Source organism: Petromyzon marinus, chromosome 6 (genome assembly GCF_048934315.1).
Source record: "Petromyzon marinus isolate PM22_M1 ecotype Great Lakes invasive population chromosome 6, UKy_Petmar_22M1.pri1.0, whole genome shotgun sequence".
Lineage (NCBI taxonomy): Eukaryota > Metazoa > Chordata > Hyperoartia > Petromyzontiformes > Petromyzontidae > Petromyzon > Petromyzon marinus.
This window is the reverse complement of record NC_133672.1, coordinates 2495021-2519914: the sequence shown is the minus strand read 5'-3', so window position 1 is coordinate 2519914 and position 24894 is coordinate 2495021. Positions and strand designations below refer to the sequence as shown.

The window sequence follows — 24894 nt, the reverse complement described above, 5'->3', positions numbered from 1 at the left end:
ACAGCACTGGAGCACTGGTCACGTGTCCACTTCGTGCAATGGCCTGATTAGAGCCACGCTTGTCACGAAATGCCTGCAGGAGGCAAAGGGAGGGCCGAGCGGTGCACGGGGGACATCGGCGGAGGGGACGATGGGAGGGGAGGGAGAGGCCACGGTGGCGCAGCGGCTCCGTCCGTGCGACCAGAACCCCTCGACGTTCGCACAGAGCCGAGCCAACGGAGGAGCCACGACGCATTTGGCAAACACGGGCCGATTCCGACCGCGCGGGTCGGCAATGACGCCGAACCAAAAGGGTTTCTGCTACTCTCAACAGATGAGAGGCAACAAAATAATCCTTCGCAGGACAGGAACATATATGTGTGAAAAATAGCAGATCGTATTTCTCATTTAAATTATAACATTTGCATCCGTGACGCATTGACACGAGTAACCGGAGGTGTAAATGCAATTCTTGTGACAATGCGTCATTTTTTTTTGCACCCGAAGCATTTTTTAAAGGCTTTCTACCGAGTACCCTAGCTAAAAATAAAATAAAACTCCTGCATGTGTTTGCCAATATGCTATTACACAAACCGAGCGCAATTTTGTAATGTAGTACTGGGACAACGCACGGCTAAGGGGTTAAGAGAGGTGACGTGTGATTATTTACAGAGGCAGCCTTCCCCAAGCACTCCCTTCATCTCCCACCTTCACCACCGCAGCGCGGCATCACCCCCCCCCCAACCTCGCTCCGCTGAACCCCTCTGAATGCCAACCGCTCGCCCCCCCCCCACGTCCTGCGTTGTACAGTTGGCGCGAACGTCTCCCGCCCCCACCAACAAAAATTAAAAAAACATGCGCGTGAATAAACCTCACGTCCATCAAAGGCGTGCGGCGTCGGCAAACACAATCAAGCTGCCGCTCCGTTGCTGTGACCACGGGGCAAAAAGCGAGCGCTGTTTTCGTTTGCAACTGTGCCTCGCCATCTGTCGCCGCGCGGGCTCGGTCAGTGGCCCATTTTAGCGCCATCCCAAATGCATCGCACGCTAAAAACAAACTGCCCAGCCAGGCGTCTCCCCCCCCCCCTTACTCCCAAACCCACCGCGGCTGCTGTTCCACTCACGCCATCTCCAGCAAGACCACGAGCCATTCCAATTTCAACCACGGCCAAGTTCCCAGCCCGGTTGACTGCACAGCAGGCCAACTAGGTGCACTGGGCCAATGGTAGCCAGGGCCAGTGCAATGCTGGCCAACCCCGCCGACTCTGGGCAGAACGTCGCTTGACTATCTGGGAGCGGCCGAGGGAGCCGACATAATTTATCCGCCTCCTGCAACTGCTCGGCAAAATGGGTCTGGAAGCGCGTTCCAATTTTGCAAGCGAACAATCACTGCTTTCATTCCCACTTATTAAAAATGATGAGCAAATAACCCATCAAAGGCTTTAAGTACACGGCAGACCAACCTATTGCCATTGTTTTCAAAAAACATTTTCCGTAATATTGTATAATGCGCAATAAGTTGGTCCTCACCATGAAAAAATGTAATCTCTACCACTGGCAAACATCCACCAATGGAGATAAGCACCACCCATGACCCCGCTTGAGTTTGGCAGCCCACATTCCCTTGAACCTCTTTTGTGCCACAGTCCAACCCTCGAAGTGCTGCTGACTGGCCACGCCGGATGACACCCATCAGCGGGCCTCGGCGCTATTACCACGACGTGCTTCTCAAGCACTTTCTAAAGACACTTTCAAAACTGCGCACAGTTGTGTTTTTTTTACTGGAGTTTGTTTACCGTGCATTATGCTCTCATTTTAGGCATCAGCAAATCGCACAAGCATTACGACAGCCATCCCGCTCCCCGTCGGACACAGCACCACGCCAGCCAAACACGCCCATCGGGCCCGCCGCAGCGCTGCGACCGCGTGTCACTCATTAGAGGGGGCTTGGCGAGAGATGCCCGCTTCGGCTTGGCAACAGCAGGCAAGCGCCGCGAGGGCGGCTCGCGGACGACCCCTCTGACCTTGTCCGGCTGCGGCATTTATCGCGCCGTGCCATCTCGGCGGTGGTGCCAGGGGAGCGGCCCGCCGGTCAGTGTGGCGCGTCACAAATTCTTAGGGCTCCATTGCGCGGCGCCCGCACTCCCCTACAGTCACGCGTCTAGTGGGAAATGGTGAATGGGTTCCAACGGGGGACGTAGTGTCCGGCAAAACTGCCTCCTGCCTCCACGGCACACCAAAGTAACTATTTTACCAGGTAAGGCCCACTATTCAGCTATATAGCTCTTTTTAAGACAAGACCTGGCCACAAATGATAGCTCAACGAAGTGGCTTTACATGTGGAAATTAATAGCCGCCAAATACTCTGAACGTCTGTTGATTTTAAATGTCGAGGGACAAACTGGAGGACCCGGAGAAAAATCCACGCGACCACGGGGAGAACATGCAAACTCCACATCAGGGTTGGGATCGAACCAACGACCTCCTGTATACCAGGCAAGGTAGTTAACATCGCCACAACCATCAATTCCATGGCGATATGCCGCATGGTCTTAAACTTAAAGGATGGCCGATAACGAGAAGATGCTCTTTAAGTGTGATGTGGGTTAACACCAGGGACCAGAAGCAGGTGTTTTATTTATTCATATGAACCAAGGCTTCGCGTGCAATCAAGTATGTCTTAAAGAGGCTCTAACCCAGTTAAAATAAAAAGGTGATTAATGATACCCATGAAAATACGTAACACACACACATCGAATATATGCGGCCATAGTGAGCGACAGCGAATGCGTTGACTGATGTAAATCCTCAAAATGTTGCAGGACTAGAAATCAGAATTTCGCCACAAATATAGTCAAGACTACGATTAGACCAATAACGCATTATTGAAAATTTAATTTTCGAATTTGGACTGCCAATGTTGGCAGGCAAAACTGTTGACCTTTATAATGTTTAAGCTCGGTCTACAAAGATAAATATTTATTTTCTACCTCCAATTTTCAGGTATTTTTTGGAATAATTATGCTAAAGCTGTGACAGCTACCACGTAAAGCCAGTTACCACTTCTGCTCCCACATAGTGGGTGAAGACAACAAACATGAACGTCGATACGGAGCTATCATTTAATTCGATGAATCGGTCTACAAACGTATGCACACTGAGATGCGAATACAGGATACGGCAGACAGATCTGAAGCGAGGTACTTAGTGCGTTGTGTACAATCATAGCCTCCTTCCTTTTGTCTTTCGGTCTTAAAAAAAAAATCTAGGTCAAACCCCTGTAGCCACCCCACGCAAAGCCCTGTCTGTCATCCCCGCTGCAGTGATGTCAACATCTGTGCTTTAAACAAGAACTGAACATCTGGATTTGTAACCAAAGTACTGCCGCAGGGAAATCTGTAAAAAAATATATAAACCATTTCACACTGACCTCACACCTTTGTCCCGTTAAAACCTTATACAACGAACCCCACCATGCAGCTTTCAGCATATAAAACATTTAGAATTCTCAGAACACCAGCCCAACCCCCTCTTACGTCTCACTGCCCATCCTCCTTCCTCCTCTAAAACCTAATTCCCTTGTTCTGTAACCTATGGCGGTCTGCCTATCGCATGACAAGGGGGGCACACAGAGCATTCGCTAAGTGCCCCCATTCTCTGTGCCACTGCAGTCGATCGGCAGCATCGTGGCCGAGATGGGATCTCACTGGGCGGGGCACTCTTCATCCTGCTCAGTCAGCGTGCCGCTTCTCGTTGTATTCCCCGCTCCTGCCAGGCCGCCCGCAGCCAGGCCCGCTCTTTCATGCCGCTGTCAGGTTTGGACAATGATTTTTTTTGGTTCTGCCCTAAATACCTAACGCGGTATACCGGTAGTTTGTGCGCTGCCCTATGAAACCCCAGTGACCTGAATTCGATTCCTGGCCACGCCTAACATCAGCGGCGAGTGATATCTGTCCCGATCCTTGCCAACCCGCCCTGACCAGTGCGGTAAAGTAAGGTCAAACAACCCCCATGACTAACACAGCATGAGCGAGGTGCAACCATACAGCAGAGGATTTCTGAAAGTGACCTAAATTGCGTCGTAAAAATCCAACTTACAAGGTTATAAAATCATCAAACGCTGCCCAGAGTACAGATGGACATGTCACAGCGACGCGCCTAACTGCCACAAGAACGGTCACGTTGTAATGCTCAAAGTCCACTACACGTCATTTTGTTCCGCGACGTATGAAGATTGAAAGAACTGTGTAACTCAATGTAAAAATAAATGTAAAACTAAAAGAACCACCCCCCCACACCCCCACCATGTGACAATCATGCGACAGCCGCTTGAGGTTAAATCATGCGCTGCCTTGCGGAGCTGCCCGAGAAATTCGTTTGGCCACGGGAGTGGCTCTGGGAGAGTTCAGGGGGGTCAACCCACGTTTGAAATGTGTTTTTTCGAATGTTATTTATTTATTTTCCCAACCCGCATAAGGATTGGTCATGGGAGGTGGATTTGGCCGACTCTCCGGGCAGGCAGAGGCGAGTGTCGCTGTGCAACGAGCGGTTTCTGCGAGGATAAAAGCCCCACTTTAGTCACGGTGTGACGGGCAAGCCCCAGCAGAACATGATTCAACTGGCAGCGCAAACACCAAAAAAACACACACACACATGCGCCCGCTCAGAGCAAACTGTTTTTAAAAGCTCGAAAACAGATGCCGGCTACAAAGTGAAAGTGGATGTCATTACAGCCATTATAACCATCCCTCCTAGCTGGCCTAACATGCCTCGAAAAAAAACTAGTCTGGCCACATTTGTTTTGAGATTAAAGGCAGATTGTCAATTGGATTAGCAAATGATTATAGCAGTTTAATTTTTCAAGGGAGCCGATAGGCAACTAACTGTGCTATTCCGGGAAATATTTACCTTTGTCCGACTCACTGTCCGAGAACACTTGGCATGTCTTTAGGGAAACTACAAAAACCCTTGAAGCAATCCCTTCCAAGGTTATCGCCAAGATCCGACAACATTTTCAGGAAGCATTGGCAACTCTTCCGCTAGCAGGCCAATGTCTATCCATTACTGGATGAAGGCCACCACTCCACATCTTCTCCGTCCACACAGAGTGATGCAACAATCCCACTCCTGCGCGTGAGCTGTACGTACGTTGAACTTATTTCGCACCGTACGTAGCCAAACCGTACTAACCAGAGCTAATTTGATTACTCATCTCCACGTTGGTCATACTCCCCCTTGCCACGTGTTCTCCTTTGGCTACCATTCCATCGCCTTGAGGCTCAACTCTGGCGCTTTTATTTGTGAATTTCGTCAATCGTTTCCTGGTATTCATTTCCATTTTCTTTTTAAAATGAAACCTTTGCTGTCAATACATGTTTATTCACTGGAAAAAGTTTCAGTACAAAAAAAAACGACTTGACGGTACGCCACTTACCGGTGGCGATTCGCAGCGAACGCCACTTGGGATGAGCGCCCGTGTATTTGTTGTGACCTTGCGCACCAAAAGGCACGCGCCTTTTGGTGCGTCGTTCGGTGCCACGCAGTGCCCCTGAGTCGCCACTGTGGGCGCCGGCAGTGCTCGCTCGCACCGCGTGACATCATCCCCGTTTGGGGGTTCGGGATCTACCCCGAGCGTTCACTCACCTGCGGAGCATTAATCGCCTCCAGACAATTGGAGGATCGTGAGCCGCATCGGAAGTTACCGGGAATTAAGTTTGGGGTGTCCTCCGATTTGTTTGGATCGTATTGCATCCCGCTTTTTACGTTAACTTAAATGAATCGCAAAGCAATCCTCAAAATGTTCGCGTACACGATTGTAAAGTGTACGGCGTTACGATAAAGATAAACACTACAGCGATATAAAACAGACATGAAATAAGCATGAGAAACATTTTGATTTAAAGCTTTCGTGACTGCAGTAATTCATATTCTTAGCTATTTCGGTAAAGTCACGTTGTTATATAAATTTTATTATTTTATTGTTTCCCTTCAACGTGACTTTACCGAAAGAGCTAAGAATATGAGAAACATTATAAAGTTAACTTTTCTCAAGTTAATTGTGAAGAGTGCGCTGCACCTTGTTGAATCCGTTTAATATATGTGCATAAGTGGCTACTGTACGTGCATGGGAAGAATGTGCATGTGAAATTGAAACAAACAGAACTACTAAGAAAACAAACTGAGAAGAAACTAAATGGAGAAACAAAAATTATTGATTATCGATTCGAATGTGGGCAACAATCATCGGGACAATTTAATCAAACGACATGCAGAGACTCTACAGTGGCTGCAGCAATCCCGACTTGGGGCTTGTGAATTGATTATTTTCATTACACTGCTGGATTGATGAAGCCACGAGTTCAGCCCATGTGCAGCAGTGGGTATAGCATAGCGAAACATTGTTGGGGGGGGGGGGGGGGGTCCTACAGGTACTCCAGTTTCTCACGAAAAGTAAAAGACACTGCACAATAAAGTATCGCGTGATTCGTGTATCACAATATTCATGTGACACACCATTACCCAATCATTAACGTGCGATTGGAATCACCAAGGATATAATTTAAATACAAATCCAGATGGGTTGAACGGCATTGTGGATCGGATCAGATGTCTGGATACGAAGTGATATACAGCATCAAGTCAAAAACACCCCAACGCGCTGGTGACCTTTTTAGCTTTGAGCGTGCGCGCGCGAGTGAGTCCTTATGCTGCCACATGCACTCTGTGCGTTGCAGTATTTCTTTGCATGGCCAACTCCGCTTGGGACGATATTCGTGAGAATGCCCCACAATATAAAATCAAGAGTTTCCTGACATCCTAATTTCTTCGCATGTAAGGTTATTGCCCACGAGTCGTCCTCAAACAATGGAGGAGGCTCCCTTAATTAATGTATTTACCAGCTTTTACTTCTTGGCATGAATTATTGTTGGAAATAAAGTAAAAATCATGCATGCATTCCAAACTCTTTAAATCTTCCGAAGAAATACTCCCCTCGTGTTTGTATTTTCACGCTGGAGTAAATATCCACGCTGTACCCCTACGCAGTCACGTCAGCCCTCTCTACCCTTCTGAAGGCTCTCAAAAGAGTGTGCACATGCTCTGCCTTCCATGCCTGCCCACCACCACCAGTGACTCATCGGCAAGGAATGTTCTGTGAAGGAGGCTGCTGCCCACCTTTGCTGCCCTCTCCACGTTGGCCTGCCACCTCTCCGCCTCCTGAAACACAGCGGGGCAGGAGAGTTGAAAAAGAATTAAACAAAAGAATTACCCGGCGCGTCACAGACGGCCGCCAGCGCCAATCGAAAAGCAACACTCGAGGCCCCGCACCCGGTGCAGATTGCGTGCACTCTTCCGCACTCTGGCCGCCTGAAAAACCCAACAACCCTCATGAAGCCACGAAAAATTGCCCTCGGCCTTTAATGCGCTTTCTTTTTTGCATCAGCATCTGTTACGGGACCGAGTTGACATCCTGCCGTGAGCAAAAACGTGCTCAAGTGACCAATTTGCGATGGCTCTTTTGGTCAGGTTCAAAGCACTCTGGGTAAAACACGAAATGACACATGTGGGTGCACACGTGCAAATACCCACAAATATGTAAGGGCCGGACATGGAGGAGGCTGAGGAAGCTCGCTCGAGAGTGGAAGTGGGTGGGAAAAAAAATAATCTCGTGCAAAAGCATTATTTTTTATCCGCTAGTGTGAAACTTGAGATAAAGGAGACAAGATTTAAAACACCAGCTGAATTTAATAGTGTCAGCTACCGCACATTCCCCCCTCCCCCCTCCCAGAGGCCTCAAACCTAGGGACGCAACGAGTGGTATCGCTAGCGGAGGGAAGCGGATTCGCTCAGATGGAAGGAACATGACGAGTGAGTGTGTGGGAAATAACAAAACAAAAATTCAACCTCTGAACGCAAAAGAAAAACCGCTGTAAGAGACACTATCTACAAATCTATACTTAGACTGCAAGGAACGCATCTGATGTCAAGCGCTGTTATTTTGTCTACCAAACCGCCTTTTATTTTTTTCGCGAAACTTTACGTGCGGCAACAGGAATGCGTGAGAACCGTTCGTCGTGTTTCTCTTTGACAATACGGGGCCCCCGTTGCCTTTCAAACAAAGTTCAGTATCCCATGACGAAAAAAAAAACCCGTAAGATTCCTGGCGAAGGCAACTGAGCATAGACGTGTTCTTGGCCACCGCGGCCGCCATGGCCGCAGAGCCCCACGTGACGGTGTTGTGGATACGAAGGCTTAGCGGAGAATGCGACAGTGGCGGGGCCGGCATTTTCAGCGTTTTTTTTAACTCGAGCGCGCAGGAAAAACACCGCATTGCAGAGCCATCTGCGAAGACGTGTTGTGACAGCTTTAAATAAAAAAAACTCACGCGCATATCGCAGGCGAAAGCGGCTGCGATATGCTCGGACTTAATTACGATGGTGGGGGGGGGGGAAGGGAGGAGAATCTCGTAGCGCAAGCTACGTGAAAAAACCAAAGAGTTACTACGTGAAACGGCATCACGAACAAAGTCAAACGAACGGCAGTAGGTTTAGCCCACGAAATATTTACGATTCAATTGTAAGTCCGATTTCTTGGAAGTGCGAACAGCTTCTTGGTTTTTAACATCATATAGTTGTTGAATATGGCTGTTACTGATTTGACTTCATTGAAATGTATTAAATAGCACACGTTTATGTATGGGGCCTTGAGGGAGGCAAACACTGTACATCTCTCGGCCTTGCATTACCCACTCATGAGTATCGAGTAAATACTCTGCGCAGGATGCATAACTATGTTGGTGCAATGCCTTTGAAAAGACCTCATCCTTCATTGCTATGCACAGCTGCAACCACCACTGCACGGTACCGGGGGCGGCTCAGCAGCGGTTGCAGGAACGAGTCGTGAGAGTCGGAGAAGAGACGGGCACAGAGTACATCGAGTGAAAAGCCTTTTCATTTATGCCGATAATATTGCAGTCAAAAACACCAGAAATTAATCACACGCTTCTGTCAAAAGTGGAGGATTTTTATAACAATGCATGTGAAACTATTTTGCACGAGTGTTTCCTACCTATTTCCTCAAATGTGTAATAAATTTTTGTTCAGTATCATTTTCCATCATCACCATTGCCCGCCACCCACTCCCCACCCATATTTTTTTTCGCTCCACCGACAGCAAATGCTGTTTACAGCGGGGATTTGTTTGTTGCCACGCACATGAAAACAAAACCGCATCGGAACTGAAGGTCAACACTGGATACCTACAAAACCAAATTAAAAACAACCATTTGGAGTTGTCAAAACTCAAGCAGTAAATGGAAAAAACATTACAATTACATGACCATATTGTATGAGTTAAAGAAGCCCCCTTCAACTATAGCTCCTGGGAGGTCGCACGCTCTGCTCTGCTGTCCCCACCATAGTCTGGAACTCCCTTCAGCCATCCGTGCTCTTGACCCCTTGGCCCGACTAGCACGGTGAGCTTAAATAGGGGCCATCCATTTAGTAGGTACGCAAAAATCTGTCAAGACTTCAGATGCAGTTGCATTTAGACGACCACATAAATCAACATAGCATTGTTGTTGTTGTGCATTGGACATACTACTAATGTGGGGTAAAGTGATTAGTGGCTGTAAAGCTGCTCTTTAAAGGGCAGGGATATGTGTATTGTTTGGATGTCCAAGCTCCGTGTCTTTAACTTCATGCCGACATCGTAAATGTGCAAACCTGCTGAGGGCACTCACGAATAATCAGGCAAGGGTGCTCACTCCAGGCCAAGTCGGCCTGGCCAGATGCCCTCACTGAGAAAGCAGTGAAACTGTGGCAGATGAAAGACATTGCAGCACAGTGGCCTCGAGACTTGAGACTGACTGGTTGTCTCCCTAGCAGAGAGCTTGAGCTCACGACGCAGCGTGGGATTGAAGCGTCCAGAGACGAGAGGGAGGGAGAGAGCGGCGAGGCAAAAAGAGACAGCGACTGACAGACGCAGGAAAAGAGCAGCTGACTACAATGGATACGGGTCCCTCTTGTGCACATCAGGTGGAGCGGTGGCGCAGCGGTTAGCACACTGCGCTCTAATCCCGGTGACCAGAATTGGATTCCCAGCCACGGATAACATTAATGGCGAGTGATATTTTTTCCCCCGCCCCTCACCAATCCTCCACTGACCAGCACGGTGAAGTACGGTCAAGAAACCTTCATGACCAAAGCGGCATGTGGAAGCCTTCATCCATCGGTGGATCCATCATTAGTTAATTATTTATATTCTGCAAATCGCCCTGATTCTCCCTGCGTTGAGTAATCCCCCTCTCACAAAAAGCCAACTACGTGTTTAGTTTGTCTGCTTCTGATCGGCGCGACATCCCGTGGGGTAGCGTGCGCGTGCGTGCCGGGCCCACCTGCAGGATGGCCTGCATGTCGTGTTTGATGCGGCCCAGGTCCTGCAGTAGATCCCCCGCCCTCTTCACCGCTGGGCAGCCCTGCTCGTCGCGCCCTCCGCCTGCTCCCGGAGACCTGGGGGGGATTGACATGGAAAGGAAAACGCGTCGCGTTCAAAATCTCGGAGGAGAGCACACCCGAGCGTTGGCGGCGCGCGCGTTGCTGTCGGGTGTGAGATCGAGCGGGAGGCCGCCGTGGACCAGCGCGAGCGGCGTCTTCCCGATGGCGCTTAAGGTCCAGCCCAGGAGGCCCCGCGGGGTCATTTTCACACCATTGTATTTTTAGATGATGCACAATGGCCTCTAGGTGGGCGAATACGTGACCACTATAAGAGTGTGTGGGAATAAAACAAAAGACCCTTTCGAACACTCAGGTCAGGATGAGGCCCGTCCAAGCCTCATGGGTATATTGTTTTTTATCACATGCACACAACCATCCCACACATTGTAAAAATATATTGAGGTCAGTAGATAGAGTGACACTATGTGAAGTATACATAGCCGTGTCCCATGGCAAATATTAAAAGACACTTAAAACAAGTCATTTCAAAACCATTCTAAGTCACATGGGCCATAAAAGCGTTGCAGCATAATATTTTGAAAACCCTCCCTTCGATTCGCTGTTTGAACCTGTCTCTTGTTCTGGAAGCTTTTCTTGAAGTCTTTTTTAAGCATTAAATATATGTTAAGCTTCTTTTAAAAAAATTACCAATGGGATAAAAGTACTGTACAGAAAGCTCTGCATATTATATTTCAAGTAGCTTGGAACCTGCCAAGTCAGACTGGCATGCTGTTTTATTCTAATTGTAGCCTGTGGGAACGGGCCAGACAGCCAGCGTAGTGGAATTTGCCACACAGCAGTCTCTCTCATTAAAAGCAAGAGGAGAGCGAGTGGGGGGGGGGGGAGAAACTGCATGGATTTGTGGCAGCACTTCAAAAGAGTGCTGCGCATGGAATGCATGAGCCAGCAAGCCCAGTAAGCATTCCAGCCATAACACGAGTGCCTTGTGCTTGCGTGCACATACGTGTGCACGTGTTCCGCGGAGGGCCCACGTGCGAGCGTCGAACGGTGGGGGGCATGATTCCCGCCCGGACGCACCACGCTGCATGCGAGCACCCGCTCGCCAGGCCCCAAGCGGCGGCGCGCCGCACATACGCAATCGCGGAGCGCGAGATCGCCGAACGATCGTCAGATGTCACTCCCGCACGATTAGAACACGTGCGCTCGCATTGACGTGCGCTCCACGCGCATGCAGCTGCCTTCATTTGCATCCGACTGTAGCTCAAAGACGGCCCTTAATTAGCTCCGCGGTCCAGTGGCCAATTTATTCGCGAAAGGTGTATTCACGAAAAGGGGGCCTCATTTTTTGCGAAGGACCCTTTGTACTTTTTCTCTGCCGAGCAGATGAAAATTCACACTTACATATAATATGCACGTGCGTATCTTTCATCGTGATATTTGTCTCGTGTTTTTGCAGGCACAGAGCAGTGGAGCCAAACACGCTTAAGGGGGGCTCCTCGAGGTGCGTGGCCAGCGCAAGATGCAGCTGGATTTTTAGATGAAACTGCCCTTGCTGTAACAGCCGCATTCGTGCAACAACCCAGGGGTTGAGCTAAACCACGCGACAGAGACAATCAGCCATGGCTAATCGTTTCCTATCGAAGCTATATTGCTTGGCAGGAAAAAATGAGATGTTTAGAAGGACAATTAACCAACTCCAGAAAAGCGAACAGTTTACAAAACATTGTTTCGTCTCATCACTTTCGTGCTGCCATGGCGTAATGGTTAGCACACTGACCTGCAATCAACAGGTCACCGGTTTGATCTCCCACCGGATGGCAATTTAAAACTCGGGTAAGTTTCTTAAATTCCCCCCCCCATCCTTGTCCACCCAGCAGCATAAATGGGTACACCAGTCAGTCGATTGGCAGGACGTGTGTGTGTGTGTGTGGTGGGGTAGAATGTGGGTATTTCCACTTCTGCTAACATGTCTGTCCAGCATGGAAGAATAGGTCAATAAAGACCCTCTAGAGGAGCTCTCCAGTGGAGATGCTTATTCCAGCAATGATCTGAGCTGGAAATTTCAGGGTTCCACCCTTCCCTTTTTTTTATCATGGCTCAAGAAAACACCGTCCAGGCACCCATCTCAATGTTGGCATTCATAGGCACCCACATACAAACCTGTAGACTTTAAACACTGTACTCCACACGTCTGTTACAAACGCATACGTTTTAAATACATTATTTTAAGTAAACGTTGTTTCAGGCGTTTTAGACGACTGCACACATTTTGCTGAAGGAGTGGGATGAAGACCGGCACAATTACAACAGAAACTGTAGCTACTTACAGTCTCAAGTGTAATCGCAAAGATATCCAAGATGGTAGCTGAGCCCAAAGCGAGCAGGCCAAGATGCAAAGTCTGAGTCATTTCGGTTCAAGGCATCACCTGCTGCTTCAAAGCTCCCTTCGTGATCATCGCGATCGGGGTAGAGGTCACTCGAACCCTCACGGCGCAGCGGCCTCCAAGAAAAGCCAAGAGGAAGGAAGATATTTCACTACCCGTCTGGGCATAATAAATCACCAATTCTCACAGACTTCCGCTGAGGATAAAAAAAAATACAAATCCCCACGGCTACAGCGTGCACAATTCCATTCAATTTCCTTTGTTAGGCTCGACAATTGAAACTGACCGTTCAGCATAATCGATTATAGTGATGGTGGGTGAGTGCATGTTGATGATCATGGAACAAGAAGAGGTCACCGAATCTTGTGCCATGCATCGGATTGCTGTTCACATCGGTTCGTGAGGAAAATAACGAAAGTGTCCTCACATGCCATGTGAGGACAATCGCGTTTTCATAGAAGGTAACTGTAATTGTACATTTTCTAAAATATGCTCAACGGTTCTCCCTGGAAAACCACAGCGTCTTGCATAACCACATGCAGCATGTGCCAAACACAATGCTGCATGTGGGGGTGTAACTTCCTTCCGTTGCACCACCATTTTCTCAGATGTCTCCAGGAAATTGCACATACCACTCTCAGACGGTCACATTTGGGTCCGTGTGGGTGTGTTTTGCGGTGCGTCCGTGTTCTTGCGCTTCTTTGGAAAAAAAAATGTTTCTCCACGAACCCCCATCACCCCACCACCTCCAGCGGCCACGTCACCGATCGATGAAAGAGAGCAGCTGGAATGACTCAAAGCGAGAGAACGGACAATCGACCCCACCGCACACGCTCGCCCGTCACGACTTCCACAGCTCGCCCCCCACCGTCCTCCCGCGCCCCTTTCCTTTTGTGCCGCTGCGCGCGAGCTCGCACTTCACATTTCTATGCGTTTGCTTCATTTATTGATCGTGACCACAATCTTTGTGCATTAGCTCATGGGTTCAATAAACCCTGGCAGGGTCACCTGGTTATGAGTCACTCTGGGAGGACCGAGCCACCCCATCGTTCCGACTTCGATTGTTGCCGAGACAGAGGCTTCTTCTGTGTTTCCGTTAATTTTTCCCGTCTCGTTACACAATTATGATATTGGACACAGTCCTTGGATGCAGAATGAGCCATCTGGGCCACGCAGCTGTTGTCTGAAAGGCTCAAAAAAATAACCGCACATGAGAAAACTTTAAACAGCCATCACAGAAATTGCGCAAACGCATTAATAGGGGAGCCTAAAAGCACACGCATGCACGCACGTACAGAATTGCACGACATTATGTTTCAATCCCACAAACTCACATACGCGCGTCGTGCATAAGCCCACCCACCGACAAGTACACACATCCACACACTTCACACTCACGCACCCACAGGCACACACACACACACTCCCACTCAAACGAACAGGACAGGCACGTTCGCGCTGGATCACTCCTGTGTGCGTGTGCCGGCACACGCTGATGCACACTCTGCCACGCATGCAGACACGCACACGGACACGCGATCCCTACAGTGCATGATGGGTTTGTTATCGGCGAGTGGGAATGTAAAGCAAACATATGTGGCACGCCTGGGAGCAAAAAGTAAGACCACTTATTTTTGTCCTTCCAGAACACACTGCGCTAACCAATTTAACAAAGATGCTTACATAAGGATTTACAAAATGAGTTCCACTGTCGTAAACATAAACACATGCTGCTCTTCCTACAGGGACTACACAACAGACAAGAGCAATATAACATGCAAACTGGTGACCCATATTATTGTCTAATGAAATAATATACGTTTTAGTCTTCTCCCTCGCTTGTTGTAAAATGTGATTTATTACAGAGAGCGGCATTGTAAAAATCCGGGTACGGCCGTATCCGAGCATCGCTCGTATCGTCGAACAAAACCGAGCGATGGCATTTGCACGCAAATCACGTCCGCGCGCAAATGCTAAATGACGATGGTTTTGCTTTGGGGGTTGCTCCGCGGCAAACGCACGCGAGATCGATCGCGTCGCACCAGGCTGGCTGGCGGGTGGGCGAGCGGGCGGACGAGCGGGCCGGCGGACGAGCGGGGGGCGAACGAGCGGGCGAGCGGCTTCTATTGCAACAGCTGCAACAGGACCCCTCTCTTTACACCGCCCGTGCCGGCGCCATGGCCAGCCGACACCCGTTATCTCCCCCCCCCCCTTCACTCCTCTCGGTGGACATCGGCCGCGTGGATTTCAAATCAAACGCCCTCCTCCTCCTCGCGCTCGCCGCGGGGGCAGGCCGTCACGGCAGCAGCGGCATGGGCACTCAGTCCAGACGCGCCTCGCACCAGAAGGCACCAGCTGGATGCAGCAGGAATCCGGCATGCGTGGGGTGACAGAGCCAGCAAAGCGGAGGCTCTGTGTAATGAAATTTCACTCCGTTTCGGAGAGGCTGCCAATACTTGGCAGTCGCCCTGTAATCGAGCCATCTTAGAAGAACGAAATCTGCATGGGATGGCTTTCTTTTTAGTTTCGCTTATTTCTCCGTTCCCTCTCGAAATGTTACCTTAAATGTGCTCGAACTCTTGCCATGCTGCAGGAAATCTCTTCTGCGCTTGCAATATCTATCTTCCCAGACAGGAAGCCAACTTGGAAAGCCAAAAGGCATTTTAAGTAATCCCTCCAATAATATGTTCCAGTTATAACTTCAGAATACTTTTTTTTGTTTAAACATGTGCGCGTGTCTGCACATCGCCGAGTGTGGCGATGTGTTGTCTGCACAGTGCACGCGCCCATTGATGAGTGCTAGGGAGCGTTTTACACAAAAACAGAAATCAACCATAAAAGCTGCTTGAAAACAGTAGATGAACCTTTCTTAAATGTTAACAAGTTATTTAACACAGTTAAATATGGTCAAATAATATAATTAGTTAATCGACTCCACTGCAGCCACGACATACAGGTTACGTATAGACACCGGGAAGCAAGGGACAGAAGTGGAAAGTAGCCTTTCATGTCCAGAGCTGCAGCACCTTTATTTTCAACTAAAAATGACCAAAAACGAGACCAGCTACATTTCCCACATTGCCGTTTTCTTGTTTTCTTTGTGTGCTTTGCCCAAGGAGAAAGAAACCCCACCCCATCCCCTTACAAAGAGAGACAAAAAACAAGACAAAATAAAAACACTTTTACAAAAACACACAGAAGCGATTCTACATAGATTTCCCCCCCCCACCCCCATATAATAGGGCACAACAAGTCACCCAGGCAGGAAGCGTAACACTGTCGTTTTCAGTGCTCAGCTTCAGCGTTGGGAGGGAGGGGGGGCGGGGTGACGGAGGCCTGACGGGGAACCTGCCTGGCCTCCAAAGCCGTCGCTTCACATTAGGCCCTCCGCTCGCAGCAGCGTTTTCTCACCGTCACCTGCTCTAGCATTGCACATTCGCCCCAACCAAGCACGCGCAGACCTTTGCCAATTCACTGCCAGATGAAGGTCTCCATACGCCGTGTTTGACCGTACTTCACCGCGCTGGGTGGCGGGCGAGTGCGGCTTGGTGAAGGGCTGAGGGAGACCCAGCCCAAGGACCGCTTCAGATATCACTTGCAACTGACGTAAACCATGCCCAGGCATTGAACTCAGGCCACAAAGGTTCATAGTGCGGTGCGCTAACCAACGCTACACCTCTTCTCTACCCAAAAAAAAGTTGAGTAATTTACAGCCTGCAAATCGCTAGCCGATCTTCTCATCAATGGATATCTTTTCACAAGAATACTAGTTAAGTGGACGAGAACTGCATTTGTCCGACGGCAAGAGGACAGACATTTGGTTCAGATTGCGTGGCACTGTGGAAGGCAGCGAAAGATCTGCAATCAATTTGCTTCTAAATGATCACACATCTCTCTCCATCGGCACAAGGAGGTCAAGGTACCCTGCCGAGTTGCGGCGGCATGGACGATTGAGCTGCCAGTACGAAAGTAAAGCCTTGTTCTTTTAGAGCCTCACTTTCCCAGTCCAGTACATCACTGTGCAACAAAAAATAATGTATTGTTCCTGGGTAGTAAGTGTTATTTTCTAATTGCTTGTGCCTCAAAAGTATAGCAATTGGCTATTATTCCCTACAAACTTTGCTTTTGTGACCAGAACAGTGATATTTAAAAATGTACCTATTTTCAATGAGAAAACGCGATGTGCATTTGTGTCATTCCTTCACATAAAGTCCTGGTCACAAAAGCAAAGTTTGTGGGGAATAATAGCCATTTTCTATACTTTTGAGGCATAACCAATTAGAAAATAACACTTACTACCCAGGAACAAAAATCGTGTTACATAGTGAATTTATAAATCCAGGAGGGTGCAACTTCTTCCGAGAATGTTATTTATTCTGACAATGCGTTAACCAATCTCACGTGCGAAGGCCACAGTGCCATCCAATACATGCTGCCTTCCAGCGAGCAGGTGCGAGGCCGACGAGTCCGAATAACAATCGCCGGTGCCACGGGGCGCCCACTGGAGGAGTGGACACCTTCAGCGAAGAGCCTCTCAGCAAATGGCCCAGTTAAACAAAAAAAACAATTTATCAGGTAAGGCCCACTGAGCATACATAGCTCTTTTTCAGAAGCGACCTAGCCACAAATGACAGCTCAACGAAGTGGCTTGTCACGTGGAAATGTATAGCAGGCAAATACTCTAAACGCAGTCGCTTATAAATGTGGAGAGATAAAAAACCGGAGGAACCCGATTCCGCCCCCCCGCGACCACCTGTATACAAGGCGAGGTAGTTAACATCTCGCCACCGTAGCACTCCAGCTGAGACGACACCGGCTCCACAGTGCTTTCTGCAGGAGAGCCGACTGAAGTTTCGGGTAAATACCAGCACTTGTGCCGCATGCATCTGCTCTACAATGCCTTCCGGTGAACTGCGCACGTGTTATTATTAACCTGTTTTTTTTCCAACTGACGGCTGAATAAATACACGCGTAAATAAATAAAAGGATTAATCAAACATATGCGCTATTAAAACAAATATTAAACGCTTGCAGATTTAATAGGGGTTTGGAATTTCGTGCATTCATTAGAAACCCCTTAAATATCCACAAACACTTTATCCTTCTCTGAGGGCATTGTTCATGCCTCTGTTTATTTCATGTTTTACTTAGTAAACCCAAGCAGTCTGTTTTTCATCCCGTTTGGATAGCCACCAACATTTTGTCCATGTATCTCAATAAAAAATATATACTTTTGACCCAGTTTTCATTTGGCTCAATTTCACAACTTTTTTGGCCAAGAGCCTCGGAAAACCACATCTTAACATTTTTCCATGGGTTTGAAAACATATTTCCTTAAATATCAAGCCAACTTCACCAGCACTGAAGACAAACAGAAACAGCTGGAGACGCAGAAAGGCTTCTCGTGTGGCACACACACACACAGCTGAGAACAGGCCACAGTTAAGAGGCTGTTGCGCCGAACACCAGACACCAGACAAGGGTCCCTGACACAGCTGTAGTGTCAACAGCGTGGCCTCTATCGTCGCTGAATGAGCCGTGCCAGGTTTCACCCAGTTCTACGTCCTGGCCGACCTAGGCTTGGTCAACCGTGGCCGAAGTAAAATCAATGGAAAACATTCACGAGCCACACAAAAAGGTCATGCCTGCTGGCAATTTCATAGGACATATGCCCTGGGTTAATCGATGTCCTTTATGTACTCACACTTCACAGCAATAAAGACATGGATGGCTGGTCACACTTCACCTTTCTGATTGTAGCTAACATTTCAAATGTGGGACTTTGGTCACATGGTAAAAGAATGGCTTACTCTTACACTTGATGATGGTAGATCAATCAACCACATGCATCTGCATGCTGATTACGTCCAATTCACGAGCGAGCAGAAAATACTGCCTGAATGATGTCTGTTGGAGGTTACCTACAGCGGTCAGCGCGTTGCCCTACGAACCCGGCGACCCAAGTTAGATTCTCCTTCACGGCCAATACCAGTGAAGATTATCTGAGCCGGTTCCGGGCTTCCCCGAGGTCGACTCAGCCTTAAAAAAGTACCTGGTGGGGTGTGTAAACATCGCCATTGGTGAAACAAAGGTGGTCGGGCGTGGTGGTGGACACTCATCCCTTCGTGTGCCGTGCCAGCCTTTACAGGTGCTCGCTAACAGCACTTGCCCAAACCGTCTGTTAAAGGCTATACGGGGGATCTTTGGCTTTGTTCGACAGAGCCGGCACTGGACTCTTTGCAACTTCAGCAGGACAAATGAGACCACCAACTGAAGACAACAGTACACGTTCACCGTTTTTAAACATCTGGCCGTTCTCAGTTGTATATCAACTTAAAAAATGCACCCCAGATCGGGGTGGGTCCATTCCCCCGTTCCGATCCACGCATGACTTCACAGCCACTGTTTGATGTCTGCGACAAGCCACGATTTGGCTCTTGATGAGATAAGAATGGAGATACCTAACCCTATCTCAGCCCCAAGCTGTGCACAAAGAGGCTGTCTTTTCCATTTAATTTCCCTTCTGTTTGAAATGCAAGCGGTGGGGATTTTTTAATTTTAATTAACTCATTTTTCTTTATTTATTATTTCAAGACCGACAATGTGAATGTATTGCTTTTTTTTACTTTACAAAGGGGAAAGAAAGAAATATATCCCAATTACTGTACCACATGTTAAATAAACAAAATGGGAAAACATCACGAAGTGATCATGAGAAACAGTCGTGTCGGTCGTGTCGTCGACGGCACACTGCCGCACCACGCCAGAGACTCGGCACTCGTCACATCCACACGCCTGACGTCAGAGGTGTGCAACGTGCCAGCTCCCTCTCAGAAATCCTCGGTGAAAAAAAGCGTCGCGTTCTCCCTTTGAGGAGCAAGCCAGCGAAAAATTGGCAAACACCACTCAACGGCTTTCCGCCGCCCGAAATTATTGAGAAACCAGGCCGCCGAGTGAAGCGCGAGAATTTAAAGTGCGGTTCTTGACACTGCCCTCTTCCCTGAAACCACTCTTGCCCGCCTCCTCTCCCCGTCGATACCCCCCCACACCACCCACCCTTTCTTCTCACCGGCGATTACTACACCACATCACCCACACCATCACCGCCCACACACCCTCCCCACCACCTCTTTGGAGCTGCCGCTACCTCCCCCCTCATTCCACCCCCTTCTGCTTTAATCAGCTCGGCTCGAGCAAGGCTGCTGCTCACCAATAAGGAGTGAAGGGCTCCAAATGGCACGATCGACTCCGGCGGGCGGGCCTGGCCCCCCACGAAACCCAGGGATGAAACCCAGCAATGGGGAACAGGGGAGGGACCCGCGTATATCATGCGGCAGCATCGCTTGGGACCACAGGTGACGTGAGTGCAGCTGATGAGTCGTGTCTGAGAGTGCCGGACCGCTGCCGGCTTTTGGTGAACAGACGATGGGGTGGATCTATGTAGCCTTGCGTGTGCCTCGCGTGTGCGTGCATCATCTCATCATTGCGAATGCGTGAGTGCATTTTACCCCGAGGAGTGTCTGATTTTATGTGGCTGCGATTTTAAGAAAACCACATTGTTGTTCAGGTGGTTGAACATAAATCGTACGAGGCAGACTCCACACCATTTCAACACGCTCAGAAACGAGCGCTGTCGTCCTCGCAAAAGCTGCACGGTGACTTAACGTATGGTACTTGCAATTCCCTGGACCGATACGTTCGTGGGGGCATCGTTTCTGAGGCACTAATTGCCATCTCCTTCATCATCTGATCCTCAGCAGCCTGGAGAAGCTGAGCATGTGGTTTTACCAATCCATGTGGAAACGTTTCTGAGCCAGGTTGTGTATGGGAATCCTCTCTTCCTTCTCCCTTTGCAGAATGGTGTTTGCTAGGCCTGCTGCTCTGTTCACAGCCAAACCACTCCAGCTTCCATCTACCGCTTATAAAAGAGGCTCGTGGGATCTAATTATAGCAGCTAACCGTTCTCTAAGGGAGTTGTTAGTCTTACGAGCCGTGTACGGTGACTTTACTTGTTATTAACAAATCTACCTTCTCAGCATGAGATCATCAAGCGCTCACGAAGGCAGGCAGGCAGGCACGTGGGGGCCTTCTGCCGATGACCTCACCTTTCATTTAAAAAGCACTTTAACGATAGGATCGCGTCGGCCATCAACAAATCACCATTTCCCGGAAAGCGGTATTCCTTCAGCATAGATTTTGAAATGTACCCTGTGGTTAGTGACCCATTACTACCCATCTTAAATGGACAAAATAAATAAAGGACCTCCATAAAATATGAATCTGAGGAAGACAAACGCGATTCAATCGATATTTCAACAAATGACAAAGCCCTCATCGAAACTCCGAAAATTCCCCCACGGCAACAACGCCTTGATCGACGCTAGTTTATTATTTCTTTATTTTCTTCTCAACTTTACATTCACGCCTTTCACATTTTCTTTTTGGCAACTATTTTTTTTTAAGTGCTGACGTGGCAGCCTGGGGGGGGGGGGGGGTGAGTGGGGGTTGCGAACACGGCTCGCCAGGTACACGGGACGTCACAGGCGGTCGGGGACATGCCAAAGACGCAGGCCCCAGCCCACCCGCACGCCCTCCTCCCGGTGTCGACGCAGCAGCCCCCGCGGGCTGTGTCGACACAGCAGCCCCCGCGGCTGTTCCTACGACGCTCGACGCCGTTGCGGGCACGCGCACGCGACGGCGCAGCTGGACTCGGTCTCGCCACCCCCCCCCCCCCGGCATCGTACGCGGAGGTCACCCCCATCAACAGCTGACAGAGAGGGCGGCTATGGCAACTGTCTCGAGGCATAAACACACAAATGGGACTGAAGCCAACCATTTCACGCCGATTACGGAAACAAACACATCAATCCTCGACTGTCATCCTTAACGGAGGATGGAACACAAACACAAATTTCGCGTGTCTTGTCAGCGCAGAGCAAGGCTGCGTGTCCCGAGCTGTCCGAGTTTTAAGGTGCGTTAATGAGATAAAAACTCGAAAGTTACATTGAAGAATACCGTTTGTGGCACGCCGCTCTCGTCATCGTGATGTTACAACACGTGTTTTTTAGACAGATTTGACGCTGTGATGTCACTCTAAATGTTTATCCTGTCATTAACCAAACTTCAAACTAATTTTAGGCCCACCAAGGGACACAACCCTCGTCTGTATAAACTGCATAACAGGAACTGTATGTTATTTTTCATATTTCTGGAAGATCAATTAATTAATCTCCGTAAATATTGTGATTGTGAAAGAACCAATGACGTCCCAAACTTATGGGCCTGCACCTCGTCCACCTGGGCCATAAAGAAAGCGCGCGCACGCACACACGCGCGTACTCACACACACGCGCGTACTCACACACACGCGCGTACTCACACACACGCGCGTACTCACACACACGCGCGTACTCACACACACGCGCGTACTCACACACACGCGCGTACACACACACACGCGTACACACACACACGCGTACACACACACACGCGTACACACACACACACGGGCGGCGTTGCTTTCCCGAGAGCTCAAGAACACGCGGAGTAAATATCGTCGAGAGAAGCGCGCGGTGCAGTGGCATGCCCGCTAACTAGCTCAAGGCCGACTGCACGTTGACCTTAAATTGTATATTTCTGCAGGCTAATAAACACGCGTGTGCACGCGCACATCTCTGACGCGGGCCGCTGCAGTTCGCAGCCGACTTGTGCCGGTAATTGCTCCTGGACGTTGATTAATACGAATCGGTCTTTGTTGGCAAGAGCACTCTCTTTACTTTATCATTTGAGCCAAGCCACTCAACGAAAGGGTGGATTCGCTGATTTCCTACCCACCAGCAACGCTTTTCTAGGCACCTAAATGACCCCCCCCCCCCAGCTCTGTGTTGGTACAGTCCCGGCACTAATTCCTCAAGACAAATATCCCATCGTTTCCTTTCCTTTAATTTCCAAGACCCTCCCAACCAACAAAGCATCTAATTATCTCCATCTGCATCCATCGGTGGCGCATTGAAATTCCAGCCGAGAACACCAACTCGAAAAATAATAATAACAATAATAATACAAGTTGGGAGGCATTCCGAAGATTACTGCAGTAATTTCCCAACTATAAACAGCTCATTTCAGTCGACGGAGAGCTTAGCCAAGATCGCTCAAGCACATCCACAAGCGTCTGCGTGTTTTCTCAGACATTTCCTCCTTCCCAGATCTGGTTCCCACTTAATAATTAATGCTAACGTCTTCCTCCGGTCGTCGTTCCCCCCCCTCCGCTCTCCACCCCGACGGCTCCTCACCAATGATTAATGCCAGTTTCCAAGGGATTCGTCTGTTTATCCGAGTCACATTCTCTCACGAAGCCATCTACCCGAAAGGGGGAAAAAAAAAAACACCCGGCTCCAACCCCAACCGGCCAGAACGTCAACATCACAAGCTGCACATCCCCCACCACCACCACCACCTCGGTGCCCTCCCCGCTCGTCCAAACATCCGCCCCGTCAGGACGGGCTAATAGCGCACATTTTTAAATGCATCATTTACGAGTCTTTCTCTCTTTCTCTCTCCCCGCCCCCGCCTGGGCAGCTCGGGCTGATGTCACCACTTTCGCCACCGCACGCTCTGAGCCGAACAGCGCGAATCTGGCTTGAAGCTTTCATTGCCAAAGCGCCACCGTATAAGCGCCCGCGTCGGCGAGGGGTTATCAGCGAGCGGAAAGCGTGAACCCGCCCGCTCCACCAGCGTCTGAGTTTATAATTTGTTTTCTCATTTTCATCCGTCGCGTTTTTTTTTGCTGTTGTTACAGGAATCCCCGTGATATCCGGTCCACGAAGCCAAAAAACAAAGGCCACACACGCTGCTCCGCGGGAGAGGTTTAAACGGCACGATGTGCCACGATATCCTGAGTTATCAGCATTTGAACACCATATTTCATATTCTACACTGCCCATCGATACATATAAATGGTGTCCTAATACGTTTATGTTTCACAGTTTAGCTAGAGCTCAGCATTTTATGTTGTACAGTTTCATTGAACAGTACGGGAAATATGTACAGGTTCGTACTCTTTAATTAAAGCGCCAGAAAACTAATTGTAAAAGGTTAAAAAAATGCGGCAAGAAAATGTTTGTAACTTTTTTTTCTCCCTCAAAATAATAACCGAGTACAAGCACGAAAGCAGGCGCTTAGCGGTAGTAATGTGTCCACGGTGGCGAGTGTAAAATGTTTACCGTGAATCCCGGCTCGGCACGGTGATAAAAGTGCACAGTTGCGGCAGATGTTTGCGATAAACAGTCTCCAGGGCATAAATGTTCACAACACGAGCCGTTACGAGATCGAGCTGAAAAGCACAAGTTCCATATCACTTTGGTGAAAATCAACTCGCAAGATGACAAACGTTTTCTGTGTGCCCGTGGGACGTGTAAAGATGAACATTCGAACGAGCCACAGCTCTTGATGGTAAAGCTGCGGAGAAGACGCTTACAGAAGGGTTGACGGTTCATGGGAGGGCTCCGCGTACAGTACTGCACGAGTGGACCGCGTACAACGTGGCATCAAGCAACTGCGTGCGCCTTTGTTGTGTTGATGATGCCCATTCATTCGTGCCAGTTAGGCAACATTCATATTTTAATCTCAGAGGCAGCCAGCTGTGTTCTGGCAGGGAATCTTAGCACACGATGACCTGCCGGTGCAACGCAAAGGTCGTCGGTTCTTTAGTATCCACAGGCGAGCGCACGTAACGGGAGATTGAACAATACCTCAAGCACCCGGCGCAGATGTGGATATTGCAGTAAAAAAACAACCGTATGACCTTCGGCCTTCATTCCAGGGCAAACATTGGGTATGTCCCTGTACCTTCCATATTGGTTTAAAGACTTCCCACCTATAACTGACCTCATGAATAGGCTTCTAAAATAACCAAAAGATCTCCTTAATTGAGAGTCGAAGAATACTCTATCAGAGAAATGAGTAAATACTCTAATTTAACTCTACAAATGGGGCATTGTTCCAATAGACTTACTACAGAATTGTACAGCACGCCCAATTTAACTCTGGCTCAACAGTGCAAATGCAAGATAAAACGGC

The 24894-nt window shown here is 48.9% G+C and overlaps 1 protein-coding gene across 4 annotated transcripts in view; it reads right to left on the bottom strand.

Annotated features, from left to right (window-relative positions):
* Positions 1-24894, bottom strand: part of KIAA0586 (KIAA0586 ortholog) — a 194526-nt gene that overhangs the window by 55026 nt on the left and 114606 nt on the right. For 3 of the 4 annotated variants that reach the window (XM_076063801.1, XM_032948384.2, XM_076063814.1), the window contains exons 11-12: positions 10372-10486; positions 7152-7193 (exon numbers count right to left, since the gene is read on the bottom strand). In XM_076063801.1, the coding sequence (XP_075919916.1) occupies positions 7152-7193; positions 10372-10486 (157 nt within the window). The remainder of the gene's footprint in view (positions 1-7151; positions 7194-10371; positions 10487-24894) is intronic. The other variant, XM_076063819.1, reaches the window with a different exon arrangement.